At 41.3% G+C, this 23,341-nt stretch overlaps 1 protein-coding gene across 1 annotated transcript; it reads right to left on the bottom strand.

The window, feature by feature from the left end:
• Window positions 1–4,715: 4,715 nt before the first annotated feature.
• Window positions 4,716–6,228, bottom strand: LOC146890787 (putative sperm motility kinase W). The gene is given in 2 exon segments (XM_087897801.1): window positions 4,716–5,217; window positions 5,219–6,228. Coding segments are annotated over 2 exon segments (1,512 nt in total).
• Window positions 6,229–23,341: the final 17,113 nt, after the last annotated feature.

Here is a 23,341-nt window from a genome sequence, read left to right as displayed (position 1 = left end):
CACAAAGGAAGCCTGGTTATTTTTATCATGACTGTAATCAAGTCCCAGTTAAGAATCAATTCCAGTCAAGTGGTGATGGCACACACCTTTAATCCCAGCACTCAGGAGGCAGAGGCAGGAGAAACTTTTTGCTTGGCAGGCAACTCTAGTCTTCATGAACAAATTTCTGGGCAGGTTCCAAAGCTATGGAGAAATCCTGTCTCAAAACACAAACAAGCAAGCATAGAAACAATCAAAAGAATCAGTTCTAGAAAGGAAGGGTTTTTCAGCACTCAGATTTTCAATGACATAGAAAACCATAGGGCTCACATTATCTTATTATAGAGCTGGGTTGTTTTGTAGCTGGTGACATTGCTTGCATGGTTATGGATATTTGTACCAGCATGCCAGAGAACTAGAAATGTATCTATATATGAGTGTGTGTGTGTGTGTGTGTGTGTGTGTTGTGTGTGTCTACAGAATTCTCTACCTTCCAAGACCTGATCTGTTTGTCAGGTTTTCATTTCTGGTACTTTGAAGTATTTGCCAACTAAATGCTAATAGGAAAGGCATTTGCAGATGTGGCTTTGGTGGAGTAGTTATGGCCTTGTTGGATGAAGTATTCCACTGTGGAAGCAGGCCTTGACCTCTCATATATGCAAAAACCTTGGTTCAAGTTTCAGTTCACTTCCTATTTCCGAGAATTAACATGTATATAGAATGTCTGTCAACACACTACTGTGTTGCAACATCATGACAAAGGACTAAGCATCTGAGAATATAAGTCACCAAATCAAATGATTTCCTTTACTAGAGTTGCAATTATCTTGAGATTTCTTTACAGCAACAGAACCATAACTAATATGGAAGATGATGCCAAGAACTGGAGTCTTGCTGTGATAGGTGAGATCATGTTTCTGATGAAGGAATATGGACTTTGCTACTGTGGATTAGAAAAGCAGTTCAAAGGTTTAAGTGCTCCTAGTTAGGGCACACAATTAAGAGAAAAGAAGACAGTGGTGCTGAGTGGGATTTGAACTGTGTGTGACTTCACTGAGAGGTTTCAGAGGAGAATAACATTAGTATGTGCTCTGGAGATTCTTGTGATAATAACATGAAGAATGTATCTGGGTTTTGCCCTTTTGTGAAGAGTCTCTCTATGTCTAAGTTGTGGAGTTTTGAATTCAAAGAAAAATGAAAAAAGAAACCACTAGTATAGTCTCTGTCAAGCTGTTGTTAGTAGTGAATTTAAGTAGTATTTATAATAAAAAGTGGCAAACTGAGCATTTAAAAAATGAAAGAAGTAGAAAATTCAAGTCAAAAAGGAGCACCAGGAAGTGGAATGGAATTAAATCCTGTGTTAAAGGAAAAAACACACTAGGAAATGAAATAAAGGCAGTGGTGACCTCAGGGCAAGGTCAAACTAGTTAAGTTAACAACTAGTGAAAAAGAATTAAAGAAAAGCTTAGCGCCAGGTATTGTGGTACATGCCTTTAATCCCAACTCTAGTAAAGTATAGGCCGATGGATCTCTGAGATTTAGGGAAGCACAGTATGCACAGCAAATTCCTTAGGAGTCAAGCAAAGTTACTTTAGTAGACAAAGAGAAACAGAAAATTGGTGGAGGTGTAATTATACCAGGGACTATGATCCAGCTAGTAACTGAACCTTTCAGCCTTAGCTACATGGTTCTTACATTAGAGTCAAAAGTAGAAGAATGGCGTTTTAGTATCTCTCCTTCTATCTAAGAAAAGCAGTTGAGCTCAGGCATTTGTCAAGAGTGACCCTCAATAGAAGGCTATAGGGAAATTGTGTGAAGGTGTGATCTTGAAGTCTGTATTGCCTCGAATACACCAAGATTTTGTGGATGCCAGAACCATTGGTTATCTGCCAAGGGCAGCTGCTTCTCTGGTGTAGCACCAGCCTAAGTGGAAATAGTATGTTGACAGTTAAAGCACTAGGGATAAATTATGGTTCCACAATCAGTGGCCCAATCTGCAAGACTCTCAATAACTTTCAGGTGTTCTAATTTAGTTTTTTGCAGGTTCCCTTGCTATCAGTCCAGAGTCAGTATCTCTCACTATCTCAGATCAGCTATTCCTGTGGGGATCACTATCATGGTTTTGATCCCTATGCTCATTCACTCTCTCTTTTTTTCCCATTCCTTTAATTGTGGTAACTTTTTTATTTTTTATTGCTTTATAAATAATACCATTCAAAATTTCCACTTCCTCCTCTCCTCTCAATTCAATCAAGCTCCTCCACTTGTGCTATCCCTATCCCCCTTCAATCCTAAGAGAGAGCAGGGTACCACCCTGCCCTGTGGGAAGTCCAAGGACCTCCCCCCTCCATTCAGGCTTAGGAAAGTGTGCATCCAAATAGAGTAGGATCCCAAAAATGCCAGTACATGAAGTAGAGACAAATCCCAGTGCCGTTATCATTGGCTTCTCAGTCTGCCCCAATTGTCAGCCGCTTTCAGAGAGTCCAGTTTGATCCCATGCTAGTTCACTTCCTGTCTAGCTGGCTTTGATGAGTTCCCATTAGATCAAGCACACTGTCTCAGTGGGTAGACCAACCCCTCGCATTCCTGACTTCCTTGCTCATATTCTCTCTCTTTCTTCTCTTAAACTGGACCTTGGAGTTCAGTCCAGTGCTCTGATGTCGGTCTCTGTCTCTATCTCCATCTGTTGTTGCACAAAGGTTTTATGGTGATATTCAAGATATTCATCAGTCTGACAATGAGACAAGGCCAGTTCAGGCACCCTCTCCTCCACTGCCCAGGGTTCTAGCTGGGGTCATCGTCGTGGACACGTGGGAAGCCTTTTAAAGCCAGACCTCTTGCCAACCCCAAATTGGCGCCTTAATTAAGATATCTTCTTTCCTGCTCCCATATCCGTCCTTCCTCCATGTCAACCATCCCACTCCCCCAAGCTCTCTCCAAACCTCCCTTTCTCCCTTCTCTCTCTCCCTCTCCTCTTCCACTATACCACCCCATGCCCATGCTCCCAACTTTTGCCTGGTAATCTAGTCTGTTTCCAACTTCAACGAGGATCTATATATGTTTCTCCTTGGGTTCACATTATTACTTAGATTGATAGAGCATTGGAGAATGGGTGCGGCAGGAAACGGGAAGGAAATGGGAACTGGCAGCTATGTGAAATGAAAAAGATCTTATTTTAAAAATCATTTAAAATGGAAAAAAGAAAGTATGTTGCAGGCAGATAAGCTGAAAGGAGTTAGACATCTGAAGAGCATTTTGGCATCAGACTTACAAATGCAGAGTTTGGAGTAATCACTGGTGTTTTTGGTCTAGCACTGCTTTGGTCTAGTATCTCCTCACTATGTTCTCTTCCCTACTTTTTGAACAGTAGTGCGTATCTCCAGCCATTATAACTTGAAAGGGTTGAAAATGGCTTTTGATTGTTAATTTTATAGCAGAGTATAATTAAGAGATTGTATGAACCTACTCAGAGGAGACATTCAACTTTGAGTTCAAACATTGTTGAGACTGTGGTATATAATGGGCGAATTTGAAGCTGCATAAAAAGAAATTTGCATTATAATATTGATACAAATTTATAGAGTACAGGGATGAAAGGTGGTAGCTTGAACGTAACCAGCATTTATAGAATACTATGCTGTGGCATTACTAGGAAGTGTGCCTTTATTGGAAAACTGTGCCCTGTTTTAGGACGTGTGTCACTATGGAGGTGAGTGTTGAGGTGGCATAAGGACTCAGGCCATGTGCAGTGTACTACACCACTTCCCATTATCTGTAGGATGAAAATTTACATCTTCATCCACTCTCAGCTCTTCATGAGCACCATGTCTTATTACATGCCACCATGTCTAGGATGATCCTAGACAGAACCTCTGAAGCTTTAATTAGCGATCGAGCTAAATATTTTCCTTTGTAAGTGGTCAATGTGTACTCCACAACAATAGAAACTCTAACAGCACGCTGTGTGCTAATGAACACCAGTTTATGTGTGTTTTTGTTATAGGAAAGTTTATACCTAGCAAGAGCTAAACCCATTCTATATGAGAGCACCATGGCTGTTTTGGAGAGAATTTTGTCATGGGCTGGTAGTTACTCGAATGTATGGTAGGAACTTCTGTGTCGTACGTTAGTTATCCATCCCTGTATATGGGTGAGCTGAAAGGAAGAGAAATATAACAGAAAGAGACACTTGACTTTTATGAATATCGTGACCATGATAATCAGGCAGGGGGATACATAGAAAAATTTAATAATGAATTGGGTTTATATAAGTGGGCTTGAAGTTGATAGAGGTGAGTTATATAGTACACCCTGATGTGTAGATATGAGAAATGGGCTGGTGCTTTGTCTGGAGGGCAGGGAATAGCAAGGAAGACCTGAAACAAAGACATGTATGAGGTGAGACTTTGTCCTTACACAATATGATACAGAATAAGTCATGAACCAATGCTATGTGGAGGGCTGGGAGTTTATGTTTGTATACCTTGCAGGCCCTGACAACCAGTTGTATGTGTTCATGCATTTCTCTGTGTGTTTGTGTGTGGTTTTGACTTCAGGGGAGAGATGGATAACAAATGACATATGAGATTGTACTTGTGTCATTTACAAAAATATATTTACTAATATAACATAGTTAAAATACAATGGAAAAGAACATCTTGGTGACCAAAGCAATTAGACCCCTTTTGGATTACACTACCATCTCTTTCTTTGTAGCTTACACAAGAATTCAGAATTCACTCTGGAACAGGCATGACACAGATCAACAGTGCACCGAGTACATGGGAAATTCGCTTCCTCATCCGTTTCCAACCCTTGTATGCCCTGGATGAAGAGGTTGTAGATCCAATCTGTGGCTGGTAGTAGGGCATATTGGGTTCCATGGATGGTTTCTCTGTCGAGAAGTCCATGTTAAGAAACAATGAGGGTCTTCCATCCAAGAGTGATTCACATAAGGATAGATCAACAGGTGAGCTGTCCAGTGAATCCATGCTGTCTCCAATGTCCCCAGTAGCACACTTGATAACATTAGCCATCAGGACACCTCCTTCTGGGTCTGTGTCTTCTGAACAGGGCTTCAACTCCAGGCAGGGGTATTTGTTGAGTTTGATATGACTTTGGCATCTCTTGCGTCTTCCTTCTACACCCTCTTTAGATTGTCTTGTCCCAGCTTTTCTAATTGTTGGAAGGGCTGGTTCACTGGCTCTTCTCTTCAAAGGGAAAAGGGGGGTGATGAGCACCTATGTGGCTGCTCCTTATAGAGGGATGCTCAGTTTGCTGATAACTGTCCTCACAGCTCAATTTGTGTTTTAGAATATTAAAAGTGGCTGTTATATTATTTGGTTGCCTGTGTCTTAGGGATGTAAAAATCTCTTCCAAGGCATAACCCATGGTGCACATAGTCTCAACAATCCTTGGAAGGATTTCTTTAGTTGTAGGTGCTGTATGTTTTTTAATGGAACCCAGCCATGGTCTTTTCACAAGTTGAAATATTGTTATTCTCCTGTTGGTGGGGACCGTGAGTAATTGTTCAATGATGATGAAACAGGGTTTTGACAAGTTAAAGGGAATGGGATACATTGTGTTGGTGATAAGCCTGTACATACCACGTAATGTGTTTTCTGTGTATGGAAATTGTCCTGTGACCAGTACATATAGGAGGACTCCCAAGCTCCACATGTCAACAGCCAGCCCATCATAAGGTTCTCTTGCCAAGATCTCTGGAGCCATATAGAGCAACGAACCACAGACTTTCTTCAACATCTGCCCCTCTGCGAGCTGAATTGCCAAACCAAAATCACAAAGCTTGACGTTGCCATATCCGTCAATAAGGATATTCTCCAATTTAATATCACGATGTGCAATGCATCTTTGGTGGAGAAAGTGCACCGCTGAGACGACCTGTTGGAAGATGGGTCTAGCCTCCTGTTCCTTTAGATGTCCGACCTCACTGATAAACACCTTCAGGTCTTTTCCTGCCACATACTCCATGACTATATAAGTCCTTGACCATGTGTCAATGATGTGAAAAAATTTAATGATGTTACTGTGTTCTAAAGACTGAAGGATCTTTGCTTCAGAGTTGATCTCACCCAGAATATTGCTTTTTTTCCTCAGGATCTTGACAGCAACTGTTGTTTTTGTGGGAATGTGGCAGGCAAGCTTCACCTCCCCGAAAGAACCTGCAGCTAGAGGTGTTAGGATCCTAAAATCTTTTTGAAGGATGTTCGGGTCTGAGGAGACAGCCATGATGTGTCCGTTCAGTTTCACCAGCTTTTCTTGTTGGCAGGCAATGCTAAAACAGAAATTTAATCAATCTTAAGATGAAGGTCTAGCACTCTGAAATCATGGTCATCAAATCTTAGATACACCATACAAACCTAATGATGCACTTCAGGGACATAGAAATACTAGGAGAGCCCCACAGTAGATAAGGAATCACAGTAGAGATCAAAGAGGGATTCACTGATCAGTTCATGCAAATCCAAATACTTAGATAAGAGAAATAAAGATTTGGTTATTTTCAACAATGAATCAAACTGGAAATCCTTGGTCAACCCTATCAAGTAATAAAGATACAAACTGAATTGTGGTAGAAAGATGTAATGTCCTACCCAAATTACAATCCCTTGGATCTTGTCTGGATCTGTCAATATTAAAACCTAAGTAATTTCAAAGATTGAAAGGAATTCCTAGACTCGTGTGAACATTGAAATAAGGTAAAAGGACAACACTTAAACACATGAGACACATTGGCTATGCACAAAAATGACTCTCGGTCAGGCAGATTCCAGGCATCTGGGATTCTCCACATCTCTCAAAACTTAAGAATAAACAATTGACATAAGCTAGAGAAATCAGAGAGGAAGGAAATCAATTGAGGAAATCCCTCTCTGAGGTACAGCTGCTATACATTTTCTCAATTAGTGATTACTGTGGGAGGGTCCAGTCCACTTAAATAAAACCCAAAAAACCATTTCAAGGATACTACCATTTGTTATATTTCTATACTAAAGCAGAGTGAGCAAGCTAGTAAGCAGCACCTTTCTATGGCCTCTACATCACCTCCTGCATCAAGAATCCTGTTCTGTTTGAGTTTCTGTCCTAAGTTTCATCAGAGATGAACAGCAGTAATGGAAGTGTAAGATGAATAAACCCTTTCCTCCCCACTACTCATGTTGTTCGTGGTGTTTTGATAAAGGAATAGAAACCCTAACTATGCCAAACACCTTAGTGAGCGAAAATGCTTTAAGAAAGAGGACGTAAAGGAAGGTATCTACACTGTTGCTTATGGCAGGATTACCCTGAACCCATGACCAAATGAGCACAGTAAATAAAGTCCAAACTCCTTTACCTCATTAACTTATTGAGAACAGTATTAATGAGAGTTCTTGATACATCATATTCATATCAGAATTCCACTCAAGACCTATTCATTATGCCTGGCAATGAAGGCTGACTGAGAAGCCAAGGACAATGGCACTGGGTTTTGATTCTACTGCATGGACTGACTCTGTGGGAGCCTGGTTTGTTTGGATGCTCACTTTTATAGACCTGGATGGAGGGGGTAGGACCTTGGACTTTGCAAAGGGCAGGGAACAATAACTGCTCTTAAGACTAGAGAGGGAGGGTAGGCGGGGAAGAGGAGGAAAAAAGGAGGCGGGGAAGAGGTGGAAATTTTTAATAAATAAATAAATAATAAAATTACTAAGTCAACCACAAAAAAATACCTATTCATTCACAATCAAAATGGCCTCACTGTGGACCCAGAAGAGAATTCAAATTAAACAACTCAAACCTTAGCAGAGCAGGTAAGTAGACTGTGGTGACAGTACCACACTAATCACAGTGAGTACGGAACCATTGTGTTATAATGAATGTAGCTCCAACTAGATATAATTTTGCAGAAAACAAAGCAGTTCAATGTACAGAAATTAGAAAAATTTTGTGTTGCTTGGGTCATGAGGAAGAAGGGGCCTGAGGTTTTGTAAAAGTCATAGGATCAGTCACAAAGACAAATTGGATGGAGTTAAACAGTTCATTAAATATGGTCAAAGTACAGTACAAGCATGCATGGAAAGTTATAATCAAATTTGTTATGTGTGGTATATCAATTATCATATTTTAACAGTACAAAATAATCAAAAGAAAAATAAAGGATTAAATTTCAAAACAGATATTTAGGTAATATTCAGTTAAGAAAGGGACAATAGATTCACAAATTAAACCCTAAAAGAAACAAAAAATTATAAATATAAATATAAACACCAAACAAAAATCACAGAGAGCTAAACCAATCCATTGGGAATGAACATCTATATGTTTAGGTCCCATAGAATAACGAACTCCAAATCTATCAGGACCACTGTTACATCCCAACTGTTGTGTAAGCATCTAACAGTTACTCCAATGTACAAAGAAACGGCACAGATGCAGGTTGTGACCCTTATGGACCAGTATCTGCTATTATTTATAATGCCTCTTTGTAATTCCCCACTAGAAACCAATCAATCTTGTCTTCTCAAATCCGGAATTGCCTTCGTTTTCTAAGCTTTTATACCATAACAGAGCCCTGGTTATTTTTAGCATGACTGTAATCAAGACCCAGTTAAGAATCAATTCTAGTCAGGTGATGGTGGCACAGGCCTTTAATCCCAGCACTCAGGAGGCAAAGGCAGGAGGAACATTGTGGGTCTAGGCAACTCTAGTCTACAAGGAGTAATTCCTAGACAGGCTCCAAAGATACGGAGATATCCTGTCTCAAAACACGAACAATCAAGTAAATAAACAATTAGAAGAATCAGTTCTAGGAATGAATGGTTTTTCAGCACTCAGAATTTCAACAACATAGAAAGCCATGGTGCTAGAAATGTCTTGTTATGTGGCTGGTGACATTACATTAGGAATTATCCACCAATGGCTTACTTCCTATAAATTTTGGGCTCTATGACTTCCAAAGCTTTCCAATCACCACTAGCAAATTGTCACTTAGTGCTCAGAGACCTGAGATACTGCTAAGAACACCACTGTGGTAGTTTTAATGAGACAGGTTCCTACAGTATTGGTTATTTGATCATTAGTTTTGGGCCCATTTGGGTAATTTCATGTGGTAGAGCCTTGTTGCCTTATTAGTCAGAGTTCTCTAAACAACAGAGCACCATATACAACAGTAACATCAACCTCTCTCCCCCTCGGAATTTATTGGAATCACTTACAGACTGCTGTCCAGGTAATCTGACAATGGCTGGCTATGAACTGAAACTTCAAAAATTTCAGAAGTTGCTCAGTTCAGAGTGCTTTCTCTATTGGCTGGTCTTCAGTATCTTCTGGAATCCCAAATAAGTTGGCTCTTGTTCCCATGAAAGAATGGAGATGCTAACAAGGTAAGGGCCAGGGAGAAATGAGCAAAAGCAGCCTCGTCTTAGGTGTTTATATAGTCTTCCAGCACAAGGCGTGGCCAAAATTAAAGGTGTGTCTTCTGGTGCCATGAACTGGATTAAAGGATTATCTTCCCACCAAATCCACTCTTCAAAGGAGTGTCTTTCCCTCGTTGAGATTCAGAACAAACCAATCAAAAATGATATATTACTGGTGTGCCCTCCTTTTCTGGATTGCTGTTCACTCCAGATGTAGTCAAGTTGACAACCAAAAGTAACCATCTCAATGGCAGAATTCCTTCAGTGGCATTGACCTTGAGAGTAAGGAGCCTAGCCTTCATCATTTGTTGTCTCTGGTTTCTGATTTAATTAGAGGTGTTAGTGGTTCAGCTTCTCACTCAAGCCTTTAGAAAACTGCCATGTCTCACACAACATGTTCTTCTCCCAGTCAGTCTTACAATGCAATTAGTCATTTGATTTTATCTTTTCTTTCCTTTCTTTCTTCCAGATCTTTTTTTGGCTCTTCAGATTCTTTACTTTATGACTTTGGAGAGATTTTTTTGTGCATCAGCTGTGGTTGTCCTGAAACTCAATTTGTAAGCCAGGTTAGCCTTGAACTCACAGTCAGATGTGGATGACACTGCCTGAGGAATGCTGGGATAAAGGTTGTAGTCACTACCATCTGAACTTTTTTGCTTTCTTATAGACGATAAATACCAGATCATCACTGGGACTCATCCCAGATAAACTACTGTTGCCCACAGAAAGTGTGATTCTATTATTGACAGGGCTTTGGGGAAGTTTGAGAGTTGGGTGGTTTGAGAGTTGGGTGGTTTGATAGTGGGTGGTTTGAGGGTTGGGTAGTTGAGAGCTGGGTGTTTTCCAAATATGTAGTCCCAGGTCAGTGGGAAAAACAGACCCCTTGGTGGAACCGCTAGGTAGAAGGCTTTTGAGCCCAATAACCCTCTCCAACACAATCATCTGAATCAGACCAAATGAAAGCAAAATTTAAAAAAATCCCAGGTGCATTAATGACAGCATTCCTGGGTGACCCACAAGGTCCTAAGAGAGTATTTGGGGATCTAAGGCCTTCAAACTTCTTGTATTGTTGGACCTTAAGCCTGACCAAGGAGAAGGTTGCCCCAAGAGACACTCTCAGAGTGGTTGACGCAATAGCAAGAGGAATTTTTCTTCTGCTGCCTCGGCAGAGATCCCTCAGACTGGAGAGTTGAAGGACCCCTGCTTTGTCTATTACAGGCCCTTTTATTTTTTTATTATTACAAATTTTCACCTCCTACCCTTCTCCCTTTTTACTCCGCTTCCCCACCCTCCCTCTCCAATCCAAAGAGCAGTCAGGGGTCCCTGACCAGTGGGAAGGACAAAGTCCTCCCCTTCCATTAGGTCTAGGAAGGTGAGCTTCCAAACAGACTAGGTTCCCACAAAGCCAGTACTTGCTGTAGAATCAAATCCCAGTCCCATTGTCCTTGGCTTCTCAGTCAGCCCCCATTGTCATTCACATTCAGAGTGTCAGGTTTAATCACCTGCTCCATCAGTCCCAGTCCAGCTGGCCTTGGTGAGTTCCCATTACCTCAGCCTCACCTTCACATTGGATGGGTCCTGATTTCCTTGCTCCTGTTCTCTGTCCTCCCCCTCATTTGGACCTTGGGAGCTCAGTCCAGTGCTCCAATGTGAGTCTCTGTCTCTCTCTCCATCCATCGCCAAATGAAGGTTCTATGGTGATATGCAAGATATTCATCACTGTGGCTATAGGATACAGCCAGTTCAGGTGCCCTCTCCTCAGCTGTTCAAGGAACAAGCTGGGGACATCTCCTTAGATACCTGTAAACCCCTCTAGAGTTCAATCTCCTGCCAACCCTAAAATGGCTCCCTTAATTAAAATCTATACTTCCCTGCTACCATATCCACTCCTCCTCAATCCCAACTGTCCCTTTCCCCCAAACTCTCCCCATCCTCCCCTTCTCACATCTGTCTCCCTATCTCCCCTTACCCCCACCCCATCCCCACCCCCTAGCTCTTAAATTTTGCCTGGCAATCTTGTCTACTTCCAATATCCAGGAGGTTAACTACATGTTTTTCTTTGGGTTCACCTTATTATTTAGCTTTTTAGGATCATGAATTATATGCTCAATGTCCTTTATTTATGGGGAGAATCCACTAATGAGTAAGTACATACCATATTCCTCTTTTTGGTCTGGTTTACCTCACTCAGTAAAGTGTTTTCTATTTCCATCCATTTTTTATGCAAAATTCAAGATGTCATTGTTTTTTACCACTGAGTAGTACTCTAATGTGTATATATTCCACACTTTACCCATTCTTCCATTGAGGGGCATCTAGGTTCTTTCCAGGTTCTGGCTATCACAAACAATGCTGCTATGAACATAGTTGAACGAATGCTTTTGTAATATGATAGGGCATCTCTTGGGTATATTCCCAGGAGTGGTATTGCTGGATCTTGGGGTAGGTTGATCCCGAATTTCCTGAGAAAATGCCACACTCATTTCCAAAGTGGTTGCACAAGTTTACAAATATATATATATATATATATATATTTGTAAAAGTGGGGAAGAGAAGGGAGAAAAGAAAGACTGGAGAGAGCTTGGGGGAGTGAGAGGGTGGAGATGGCGGAAGGGTGGATATAGGAGCAGGGAAGAAGATGTCTACATTAAGGGAGCCATTTAGGGGTTGGCAAGAGACTGCTCTAGAGGGAATCCCAGTTGTCCACAGGAATATTGCCAACTAGGTCCTGGGGCAGCAGAGGAGAGGGTGCCTAAACTGTCCTTGCCCCACTACCACACTGATGATTATATGAGAAAATCATATAGGTATCCTCGTGGATATAGCAAGTAGTCAAGATTGCAAGGCAAACTTGGGTGCACGGGGTGGAGGTGGGGTCGTGGAGGTAAGAGGAGATGGTTAGAGAGAATGGAGAGGGGGAGGATTGGGGATGGCTTGGGGGAAAGGGACGGGGGAGGAGGGATGGATATGGGACTAGGGAAGTATATATCTCAACCAATGGAGCAATTTTAGTGTTTTCAAGAGTCTCAATTCTGGAGGGGTTCCGAGGCCCAAGGAGAGGTCTCCAGATTGTTCCCTGGGCAGCAGAGAAGAGCGTACCTGAACTGGACCTGGTCCATAACCATACTGATGAATATTTTGCATATCACCATAGAACCTTCATCTGGCGATGGATGGAGATAGAGACAGAGACACATATTGGAACACTGGACTTAACAACCTAGATCTAAATGAGAAGCAGAAGGAGGGTATACGTGAGCAAGATAGGCAGGATCAGAGGGAACCTTCATCTGTCGATAGGTGGCGATACAGAAGGAGACCCACATTGGAGCACCGGACTGAGCCCCCAAGGTTCAAATGAGGAGCAGATGGAGGGAGAACATGAAAAAGGAAATCAGGACTGCGAGGGGTGCATTCACCCACTGATACAAGGGGACTGATCGAATGAGAGCTCACCAAGGCCAGCTGGACTGGAACTGAACTGAGCATGTGATCAAACCAGATTCTCTGAATGTGGCTGACATGGGGGCTGACTGAGAAGCCATTGACAATGGCACTGGGTCTTGTTTTGTCTGCATGTACTGGCTGTTTGGGATCCTAGTCTGTTTGGGTGCTCACCTTCCTAGGCCTGGCGGGAGTGGGGAGGAACTTGAACTTCCCACGGGGCAGAAAACCCTGACTGCTCTTAGGACTGGAGAGGGAGGAGGAGAGGGAGTGATGCGCAGAAGAGAGGGAGTGGGGGGAATGAATGGGAGGGTATGGGGAGGAGGGGAGGAAGTGGAAATTTTTATTAACAAACAAAATATAATTCAAAAAAGAGTGTGAGTCACAATACATTTACAAAGTGACTTAAGACAAACAGAACTGTCTACAAATACCTAGTTCTCATAAGACTTCTACAATGTTAGATTGTTGATGTATGCCCATTGAAACTGGAAAATCAATTACTTATAAACTTAAATCATAATAAAAAAACGTCTAGTCAGAGACTATTACATATCTTCTAATTGTTCTGAGAGAGATAGTTTAACTTCTTTCCATATCCCTCTGCTCATATGGTTCCTTCCAGACTGACATACGATATTCCTAGTAAAGGAAAACAACAAATCAAAGGTTTCCATATTGAATTTACACAGTTTGATCTCTGTTCCTCTTAGGCATGTGGTAAAGGGATTATGGTTTCTCAAAAAAAACTGTCTCTTGTCTGCATCTGCCCATCTCAAAAAACTTAGCAGAGTCATCACCAGTATATGAGTCACACTAGCTTTCCTATGGACTGCTTATTTAGCAGAAGATTTGGGACATATGCTTATCACCTGTTCAAATTGAACAACTACTGTAATATGAGTGGTATGAAATTAAACAGATTGGCAGTTCTACAGCATAGCTCTCACTCAGTTGTGATTCAGATGGTGATAATTTTCCTTGTCTTCTTTCTTACTACCTTGCAAACACTACTTTTCTAACTGACATTGAGGTGTATGGCTTTTTGAGAATTTAATAATCATCAATACACTTTTGGCTGTGCTTATTTACTTCACATCATTTCTTTTTCAAACCCAGGGCACATTTAGTTTTTCTCAGACCCACACTTAAATAATCTTGCTTATTAAAGTTACCTTCCATGTCCTCTAGAACTTTGAGTATGCTCTTAAATATTTTGATCTTCCCAAGTGTATCCTAAAAATAATACCAGAAAATATGTGATATGTGATTGGAAATTGATCAAAATTTAAGTTATTATATTCAATGAACCTTAGCACCATGAATGATTTATTCACCATACTCTTTCTCTTTCTCAATCCACATTATAGAAGACCCTCAATAACCAGGAAACCACTTGTCCCGTTATGTTAAAACATGAGTAAATTTCACCATCTTATCAATAGCAGTGAGGTTCCTGAAGGTCTCCAGCATTATATCCTTGTAGAGATTCTTCTAGGAAGGATCCAGCAAAGCCTACTCTTCCTTAGTGGGGTTCACATGCACATCATCATAGGTCACTGTATTCTAAAATATCCCATACATATGGAAAACAAAAGGTGTGATACCAACAACATTGTCAATGCATACAGTATGATCTTTTAATTCTGGTTCTTTTTGCATTTGTTTCATGACAGGGATTTTATTGCGCCCTCACCACATCACTACAGAATGAAACTGAATAGGAAGTTCAACTTTGTCATTTCTTCAACCTTTACATAAGATTCATCTTGCAAAAGAAATGCAGTCCTCAGTAAACATCAAAGAATCTGTTTGACCTATTACAAAGAACGAAATATAATAGGATATAATAGGTATTGACTCATGCTTTTAATACCAGCACTTAGAAGGCAGAAGCAGGCCTATATTTCTTTCTATGTGTTTGATTGATATTTTGAAGGGAGAAATGTTTAAATATGTATTTTTGTCAAACACAGATGCCTATAACAGAACTGAAGTGAAATCACACACTAAGAATCCATGACATCTAATATTGCATCTTTTTTGTATACTGGACCAATAGAACCTCAAAAATTCATCCAAATTTTGAGTCTACATTGTAATGGCCGATGCAATTCTTGGAACAGAGTTGCAGAAGATTCAGAATGAAGCTGTTTCCTTGGACAAAGAATCTCTTTCTCTATTCCTACCATATACTGAAGGCATTGAGGATGCCTTCCTAGGCATCCAATTCTGAGGTTGAGCCTTCTCCTCAATGGTGCTAAACACCTTGAAATGTCCTTTCTCTGTTTCATCATACAATTGCCTTCTGTAGCAACCAAGTGCTGATTGTCTCTACAAAACAGAAGTGTAAGTCTATTGTAGTTGTAGGTTGTATGTGTTTTCTGATGGACATAGGTGAAGCCTTGTATAGGATTATTGAGCATCTAGGTTTATGACCTATTTGGCAAGTACCACTACTCTAAAATGACATGAATGTATAAATACATAAATTTGTTCTCAATATAAGGAAGATGAAATTCTTTTTGCATGTTTTATTTTTTCAATAAAGCTATATTTTTTTCTGCATTCCCTTTGTCAAACTTCCATGGTCCCCAAGCTACCAACTTTTGAAGAAGATCTTTTCTTTTCTAATTGTCATGTAGATAAGATCCATGTGTGTCTCTCTTATGCTCCTTGTTGTTGTCGAGGTTTTCTAAGATTGTAAGTCGTTTTCCTAACTGATTTTTATTGAGCTGTATATATTTCTCTGCTCCTCTCCCTGCCTCTTTCCTCCCCTTCAAAAGTCTCCCTAGTTCCCCATGATCCCAATTTATTCAGGAGATCTTTTTTGTTCCTGCAATGGACAGTCCATGATGTGACCTCAACTGGTAATTTTAGAACTCTGTGATGTGGCAATGTTGTAATCCCAAAATTTAGAATGGTTAGTCAGGGGCATAGCAAGGACAATGACTTGTGTATCTACAGACAGGGTTAAAATCTACCTTAATTAACACTGAAGACCTTAACACAAAACTGCTTTTCAAACAGGTTTAAGATGAAGTGGTTCAAGAATTAATATATATATTTTTCTCTTTGTTTCCCTTATTTATTTATTTAAAGAATTTCCACTTCCTCCCCTCCTCCCAATACCCTCCCGCTCCCCCCACTCCCTCTCCTCCTCCCTCACCATTCCCAGGAGCAGTCAGGGTTTCCTGCTCTGTGGGAAATCCAAGTTCCTCCCCCCTCCCTCCAGGCCCAGGAAGGAGAGCATCCAAACAGGCCAGGATGCCAAAAAGCCAGTCCATGCAGATGACACAAGACCCAGTGCCATTATCAATGGCTTCTCAGTCAGCCCCCATGTCAGCCACATTCAGAGAATCCGGTTTGATCACATGCTTGTTCAATCCCAGTCCAGCTGGCCTTGGTGAGCTCTCATTCGATCAGTCCCTTGTATCAGTAGGTGTACGCACCCTTCGCGGTCCTGACTTCCTGTTTCATGTTCTCCTTCCATCTGCTCTTCATTTGGACCTTGGCGGCTCAATCCAGTGCTCCAATGTGGGTCTCCGTCTCTATCTCCATCCATCATCGGATGAAGGCTCCCTCTGGTTCTGCTTTCCTTGCTCACGATCTCCCTCCCTCTGCTTCTCATTTGGACCTACTGAAACTGAGAAGCTTCTGTAAAGCAAAGGACACTGTCAGTAAGACAAAAAGGCTACCTTCGGACTGGGAGAAGATCTTCACAAACCCCTCATCAGACAAATGTCTGATCTCCAAAATATACAAACAACTCAAGAAACTAGACACTAAAACTCTAATTAACCCAATTAAAAAATGGGGTACGAACTGAACAGAGAATTCACAACAGATGAACTCCGAATGGCCAAAAGACACTTAAGGTCATGCTCAACCTCCTTAGCGTTCAGGGAAATGCAAATCAAAACAACTTTGAGATACCATCTTACACCTGTCAGAACAGCTAAACTCAAAAACACCAATGATAGTCTATGCTGGAGAGGATGTGGAGTGAGGGGAACACTCATCCATTGTTGGTGGGAATGCAAACTTGTGCAGCCACTGTGGAAATCAGTGTGGCAGTTTCTCAGGAAACTGGGAGTCAACCTCCCTCAGGACCCAGCAATTCCACTCTTGGGAATATATCCAAGAGATGCCCTATCAAACTACAAAAATATTTGTTCAACTATGTTCATAGCTGCAGTATTTGTAATAGCCAGAACATGGAAAGAATTAATATATTTTATGGCACATTGGAACTTAATGTTGATTGTGACCATATAATGGCCTCTTGAGCAGTGTACTGGAAGTCTGATCTTTGGTATGGAGAAGGGATGGCTTTGGTTCACTTAAGCCAATTTTTTTCTTACTTTTTTATGGGAATGTGGATTAATGGCTAATTAACACTGGTGGTGAACAAACATTTACATTTTATCTCATTTTAAATTTTTTGGATTTTAAAAAAAAACTAATCCAAGTTCCTACTCCCTCCACTCTTCCCATTGCCTCCATGCACCCTTCCACCCAATCCTCATCTAATCCTCAGAGGGTAAGGCATATTGCCTAGTGGAAAGTTCCAAGACCTTTCCTATTGAATATTGGCTGTGCAAGGTATACATCCCAAGACAATAGGATCCCCAAAATCCAATACATGAAATAGGGATAAGTCTTGGTGCCACTGGCAGTAGCTCCTCTGTCTGCCCTAGCAACTGTCAACCACATTCAGAGGGACTAGTTTGGTCCTCTGTTTTTCTTCTTTCCCTGTTTCTCTGGAGTTGGTGAGCTCCAATCAGCTCATGCAAGATATTTTAGTGGGTGAATCAATCATGGTCTTGACCTTTTTGTTCATATTCTCATTCCTTTCAATCTTCAATTGGACTTTGGGTGCTAAGTCCACAGGTTTGATGTGGCTCTCTGACTGCCTCCATCAGTTGCTAGATGAAAGCTCTATGGTGATATTTACGCTTTATATTAATAATCTCTAAGAGGCATGGTTTTCCTACTACTTATCTTAGTGTATCTGGGAGGCAGTACTCCCTTAGCTAAATTCTACTTTATGTGACTTGATGCCTCTTTAAGATTTGATAGATCCTTACACATGATCAATTCTTTTTTTTTAAGTAAATTTTATTAAATTATAAAAGTTTCCATTTCCGCCCCCCCTCCCAACACCCTCCCACTCCCCCCACTCCCCCCCTCCTTCCCCTCTGTCCCCCAGGGCAGTCAGGGTTTCCTGCCCTGTGGGAAGCTCCAGCTCCCTCTCCCTCCTTCCAGGTCCAGGAAGGCGAGCGTCCAAACAGACTGGATCCCCAAAATCCAGCATATGCAGAGGAAACAGGTCCCAGTGTCATAGTCAATGGCTTTTCAGAAAGACCCCGGGCCAGCCACAGTCAGAGAATCCGGCCAAATTCCGAGAATCTGGCTAGATCACGTCCTCGTTCAGTCCCAGTCCGACTGGCCCTGGTAAACTCTCATCAGATCCGTTCCCTTGTATCAGTGGGTGATAGCATCCCTCGCAGTACTGATTTCGTCTTTCATGTTCCTCCTCCTTCCGCTCCCTCTCCGGACCTCGGGGGGCTCAATCCGGTGCTCCAATGTGGGCCTCCGACTGCATAGCCGTCCTTCGCCAGACGAAGGATCTATGGTGATAAGCAAAATATACATCAGTATGGTCATGGGCCACAGCCAATTCAGGCACCCTCTCCTCTGTCCAGAAAGCAATCTGGGGGATCTCTCCTTGGACCTGGGATCCCATATATAATCAAGTCTCCTGTAAACCCTAAAATGGCTCCCTTAGTTGAAATATATTGTTCCCTGATCCCATATTCATCCTACCTCCCTCCCCCCCCCATCCCCGGCCACCAAGCTTTCCCCGTTCCTCCCCTACTCCCTTCTCTCTAGCCCTCTCCCCCTCCATCGACCCTCCCAACCCCCATGCACCCGAGGTTACCTGGGACTCTTGTCTATTTCCTACCTCCTGGTGGATAGCTAAATAATCTTCATCAGGTTCATCTTCTTATTTAGCTTCTCTAGGATCACGAATAATAGGCTCAAAGTCCTTTAATTATGGTTAGAATCCACTTATGAGTGAATACATACCGTGTTCCTCTTTTTGGGTCTGGCTTACCTCACTCAGTAAAGCGCTTTCTATTTCCATCCATTTGCATGCAAAATTCAAGATGTCATTGTTTTTTACCGCCGAGTAAAACTCTAATGTATATATGTTCCACACCTTTTTTAACCATTCTTCTATTGAGGGGCACCTAGGTTGTTTCCATGTTCTGGCTATTACAAATAGTGCAGCTATGAACATAGTTGAACAAATGCTTTTGTAGTATGTTAGGGAATCTTTAGGGTATATTCCCAAGAGTGGTATTGCTGGGTCCTGAGGGAGGTTGACTCCCAGTTTCCTGAGAAACCGCCACACTGATTTCCACAGTGGCTGCACGAGTTTGCATTCCCACCAACAATGGATGAGTGTTCCCCTCACCCCACATCCTCTCCAGCATAGGCTATCGTTGGTGTTCTTGACTTTAGCTATTCTGACAGGTGTAAGATGGTATCTCAAAGTGGTTTTGATTTGCATTTCCCTGATCGCTAAGGAGGTTGAGCATGACCTTAAGTGTCTTCTGGCCATTCGAAGTTCATCTGTTGTGAATTCTCTGTTAAGTTCAGTACCCCATTTTTTAATTGGGTTAATTAGAGTTTTAGTGCCTAGTTTCTTGAGTTCTTTGTATATTTTGGAGATCAGACCTTTGTCTGATGAGGGGTTGGTGAAGATCTTCTCCCAGTCAGAAGGCAGCCTTTTTGTCCTACTGACAGTGTCCTTTGCTTTACAGAAGCTTCCCAGTTTCAGTAGATCCCATTTATTCATTGTTTCTCTTATTGTCTGTGCTGCTGGGGTCCTACTTAGGAAGAGGCCTCCTGTGCCTAAATCTTGTAGACTACTTCCCACTTTCTCTTCTATCAGGTTCAAAGTGGACGGATTAATGTTGATGTCTTTAATCCATTTGGACTTGATTTTTGTGCATGGTGATAGATATGGATCTACTTTCATTTTTTTACAGGTTGACATCCAGTTATGCCAGCACCATTTGTTAAAGATGCTTTCCTTCTTCCATTGTATACCTTTAGCTCCCTTGTCGAAAATTAGGTGTTCATAAGTTTGTGGGTTAATATCTGGGTCTTCTATTCGATTCCATAGGTCGACTTCTCTGTTCTTATGCCAATACCAAGCTGTTTTCAATACTGTAGCTCTATAATAGAGTTTGAAGTCAGGGATGGTAATGCCTCCAGAAGTTCTTTTATTGTGTAAGATTGTTTTGGCTATCCTGGGTTTTTTGTTTTGCCATATAAACTTGATTATTGTTCTCTCAAGATCTGTGAAGAAGTTTGGTGGGATTTTGATGGGGATTGCATTGAATCTATACATTGCTTTTGGTAGAATTGCCATTTTTACTATGTTGATTCTCCCAATCCAAGAGCAGGGGAGGTCTTTCCATTTTCTGGTATCCTCCTCAATTTCTTTCTTCAAAGACTTAAAGTTTTTGTTAAATAGGTCTTTCACTTCCTTGGTTAGAGTAACCCCAAGATATTTTATGCTATTTGTGGCTATCATGAAAGGTGTTGCTTCTCTGATTTCCCTCTCTGCTTCTTTATCCTTTGTGTATAGGAGGGCCACTGATTTTTTGGAGTTGATCTTGTATCCTGCCACGTTACTAAAGGTGTTTATCAGCTGTAGGAGTTCTTTGGTAGAGTTTTTGGGGTCGCTTATGTACACTATCATATCGTCAGCAAATAACGAAAGTTTAACTTCATCCTTTCCAATTCGAATCCCCGTGATCCCCTTATGTTGTCTTATTGCTATTGCTAGAACTTCAAGCACTAACCTTCTGTATTGATTTAACACTGGAAAGCTGCTCTACAGCGGGGGTATCATTTACAAACTCCAAACAATCAACTCCTGATGTATCATAAACCTCAATGTTCAATTTTACTAGTGCAGAAATTCTGGAAGAGACTAGAGAGACCAGGCTTCTTTTCCTTTGGCAAATCTTCATTCCATAGCACAATACAAGCACTACAGGCAGCAACGTTTCACAGTAAAGTCAACAAGAAGGGCCTTTCTAAACACGATTCCACTCCCAGTGCTATACGCAGATGCAGACAGCAGAGTTAAATTATTCTAAGCCTGCTGTCCTAGCCTAGGGAATTACAAGGATCTCACAGAAACCATGGAGAACCAATCAGAAACACACTGAACTCAGCAACAGCCCATTAGCTCTCACCCAAACGAGGGAGGACCCAGCACATGGGTTCCTGTATTTCAGCCAGCTGCTCCACTCAGTCTGGAGACAGTGGCGCATCACTCAGCATGGCCTGCCGCTTTTCCTTCTCCGAGGACAGCTGCCCATATCTCACCATGGCCCGACTGTAGAGCTCAGCCATGCTCTCTGTACATGGAGCCCACAGCGCAGCAGAATATGGCCCAACTTCTCAATTGCACAAGAGAGCACAGGAGCCTTGAAACCAGAAGAACTCTCCGATCTGAGTGGCAGGATGGGCAAAGGCTTTGATTGGCTATTGATGCTTGAGTGACCAGAAGGAACACAGCACAGTAGTACTTAGGTGGAGCTTCCTTTCTAAGCACACCCCTAGCACAGAGTTCCTGGAAGATTTGAGACAACTTCCACAAGTCTTGTTAATGTAAACCAGTGGTTTCTGTTCTAAAAAGAAATATTCAAATTCAGAAGGAGGTTAATCAAGCAATGGTGCACTAATCAAACACATGGTGACTCGAGATTATAATAAAATCAAGTCTACAGTGGCATTCCCTGTAAAATGATGCATTTTCAGGACCTGAAGCAAACCCTTTTTCTCTAAAGGCCATGGTTGCAAGACATTACTAGCGCTTCCAAGCATCTTCTTGGTATCAAAGGAGATCTAATTTCCGTCGATATAGTAGGGTCTCGGAGAAACTCAACGAAGCCCAAGCAGGTTGCTGTTTTTGGAGAAGCCTAGTTTCTCAAGTGTCATCTAGAAATAATTCAATTTTTATATGACATTTAGGAATAAAATTAATTTGGAGATATTTGTGGAGGTTGTATACTGTACCACACAATCTGGGTAGAACTCCCATGCTGATCTGTAATGTATAAGGACAGAACTGCTGGTGTATAAGATTTAATAACTCCTAGAAAATATTAATTGACACAAGATAGGATTAACTTGAAGGAGGGATGCCTCTAAAACATCGCAATGGCTAGTAGTATGAAAAACAGGCCTGAATAAAATTAGGATGCTTAAATGTAAAGGTTTATTCACATTTAGTGGATACTGTTAATGGTCACTTTCCATGGTAAAATCAGCAAATGGAATTCATATTGATGGAAAGGATAGAGAGATCTTCTGTGGAAAGATCTTTCTATAGTAAGCTCGAGCATCATAGCCTTAAAAGCAATTTCTTAGATGTGTTGTATTCAATGCTCTACCCAACAATTTAATGATGTTTTGTTAAAAATTTGCTGTGTCTTAGAATGCCTACATACTTCCATAGAAATTCAAAAGGATAGTTAGAGCAGCAATGCTGTGTATTCTACTGTTTGCTCTAAGGTGTAGTTGACCACATTGTTCCAAGAAAATATAAATTTGTTGCATTATTTTATTTGCTTAGAGCAACTAACACAGAAAATATTTATGCCTTCTCCTTGAATTTCAATGATATTCAAGTGGCTGGGGATGAAGGCCATTAGTCACTTGTCTTATTCAAGGAGGTCATAGATATCCCACTCAATGAATTTGAAACATTTTCCATTCTACAGGAAGGAAGGTCAATGTGGAAAAGATTTTCTGAAATCATTAAACGAACACGTTGTACATTAAGCTGTGCCTTTGACTCATCCTAACTATGATGGACAACTACTGAAAGAGGGGCAAAAGAGTCTGTGATTTCCCCTTTAACCCAAGTGGCCCCTGTGGACTAGCTGCTCATTTGTTCTTGAGAGCACAGAAAAAAATTAATTTTGGCCATCTGCATGATCTGCAGCACTCAGGAGCAATGCGTAAATGGAGACTGAACAAGTGAACTGGTCACAAACCAAGGGATTGCTCTCCACAAGTATTAGATGTGAATCTACATGAGCTATTATTTAGACAATCAACCTCAGAAATATTTTCTTCTACACTCAAATAAATTACCCAGATGTGAGACAACACACTTTTCTTCAATAAACATCACCTCAGACTGAAGAAAGACAGGCCCATGATAGTTTCAACCACTGAAATTAAATAATGGCTAAGACTCCTTCTCTTTCCACGCAGAAGCTACATGGGAAGGGAATGATGCTGAGTTTTCACTGATAAAAGTGCTATGAAGGGTGCTGGAAGCTGATTTTGGGTTCCTCACTCTGGATCGCAAGCATAAATGTCAAAGGAAAACATGTAGTAGTTTGTGGCTACTGTGAGCCCATCTAGAATATCTTATGAATTATGGACAATTTAGTTCTGAG

The sequence above is a fragment of the Myodes glareolus genome, chromosome 18, assembly GCF_982192425.1.
Source record: "Myodes glareolus chromosome 18, mMyoGla1.1, whole genome shotgun sequence".
In the NCBI taxonomy this organism is placed as follows: Eukaryota; Metazoa; Chordata; class Mammalia; order Rodentia; family Cricetidae; genus Myodes; species Myodes glareolus.
This window is presented reverse-complemented; position numbering and strand designations above follow the sequence as displayed.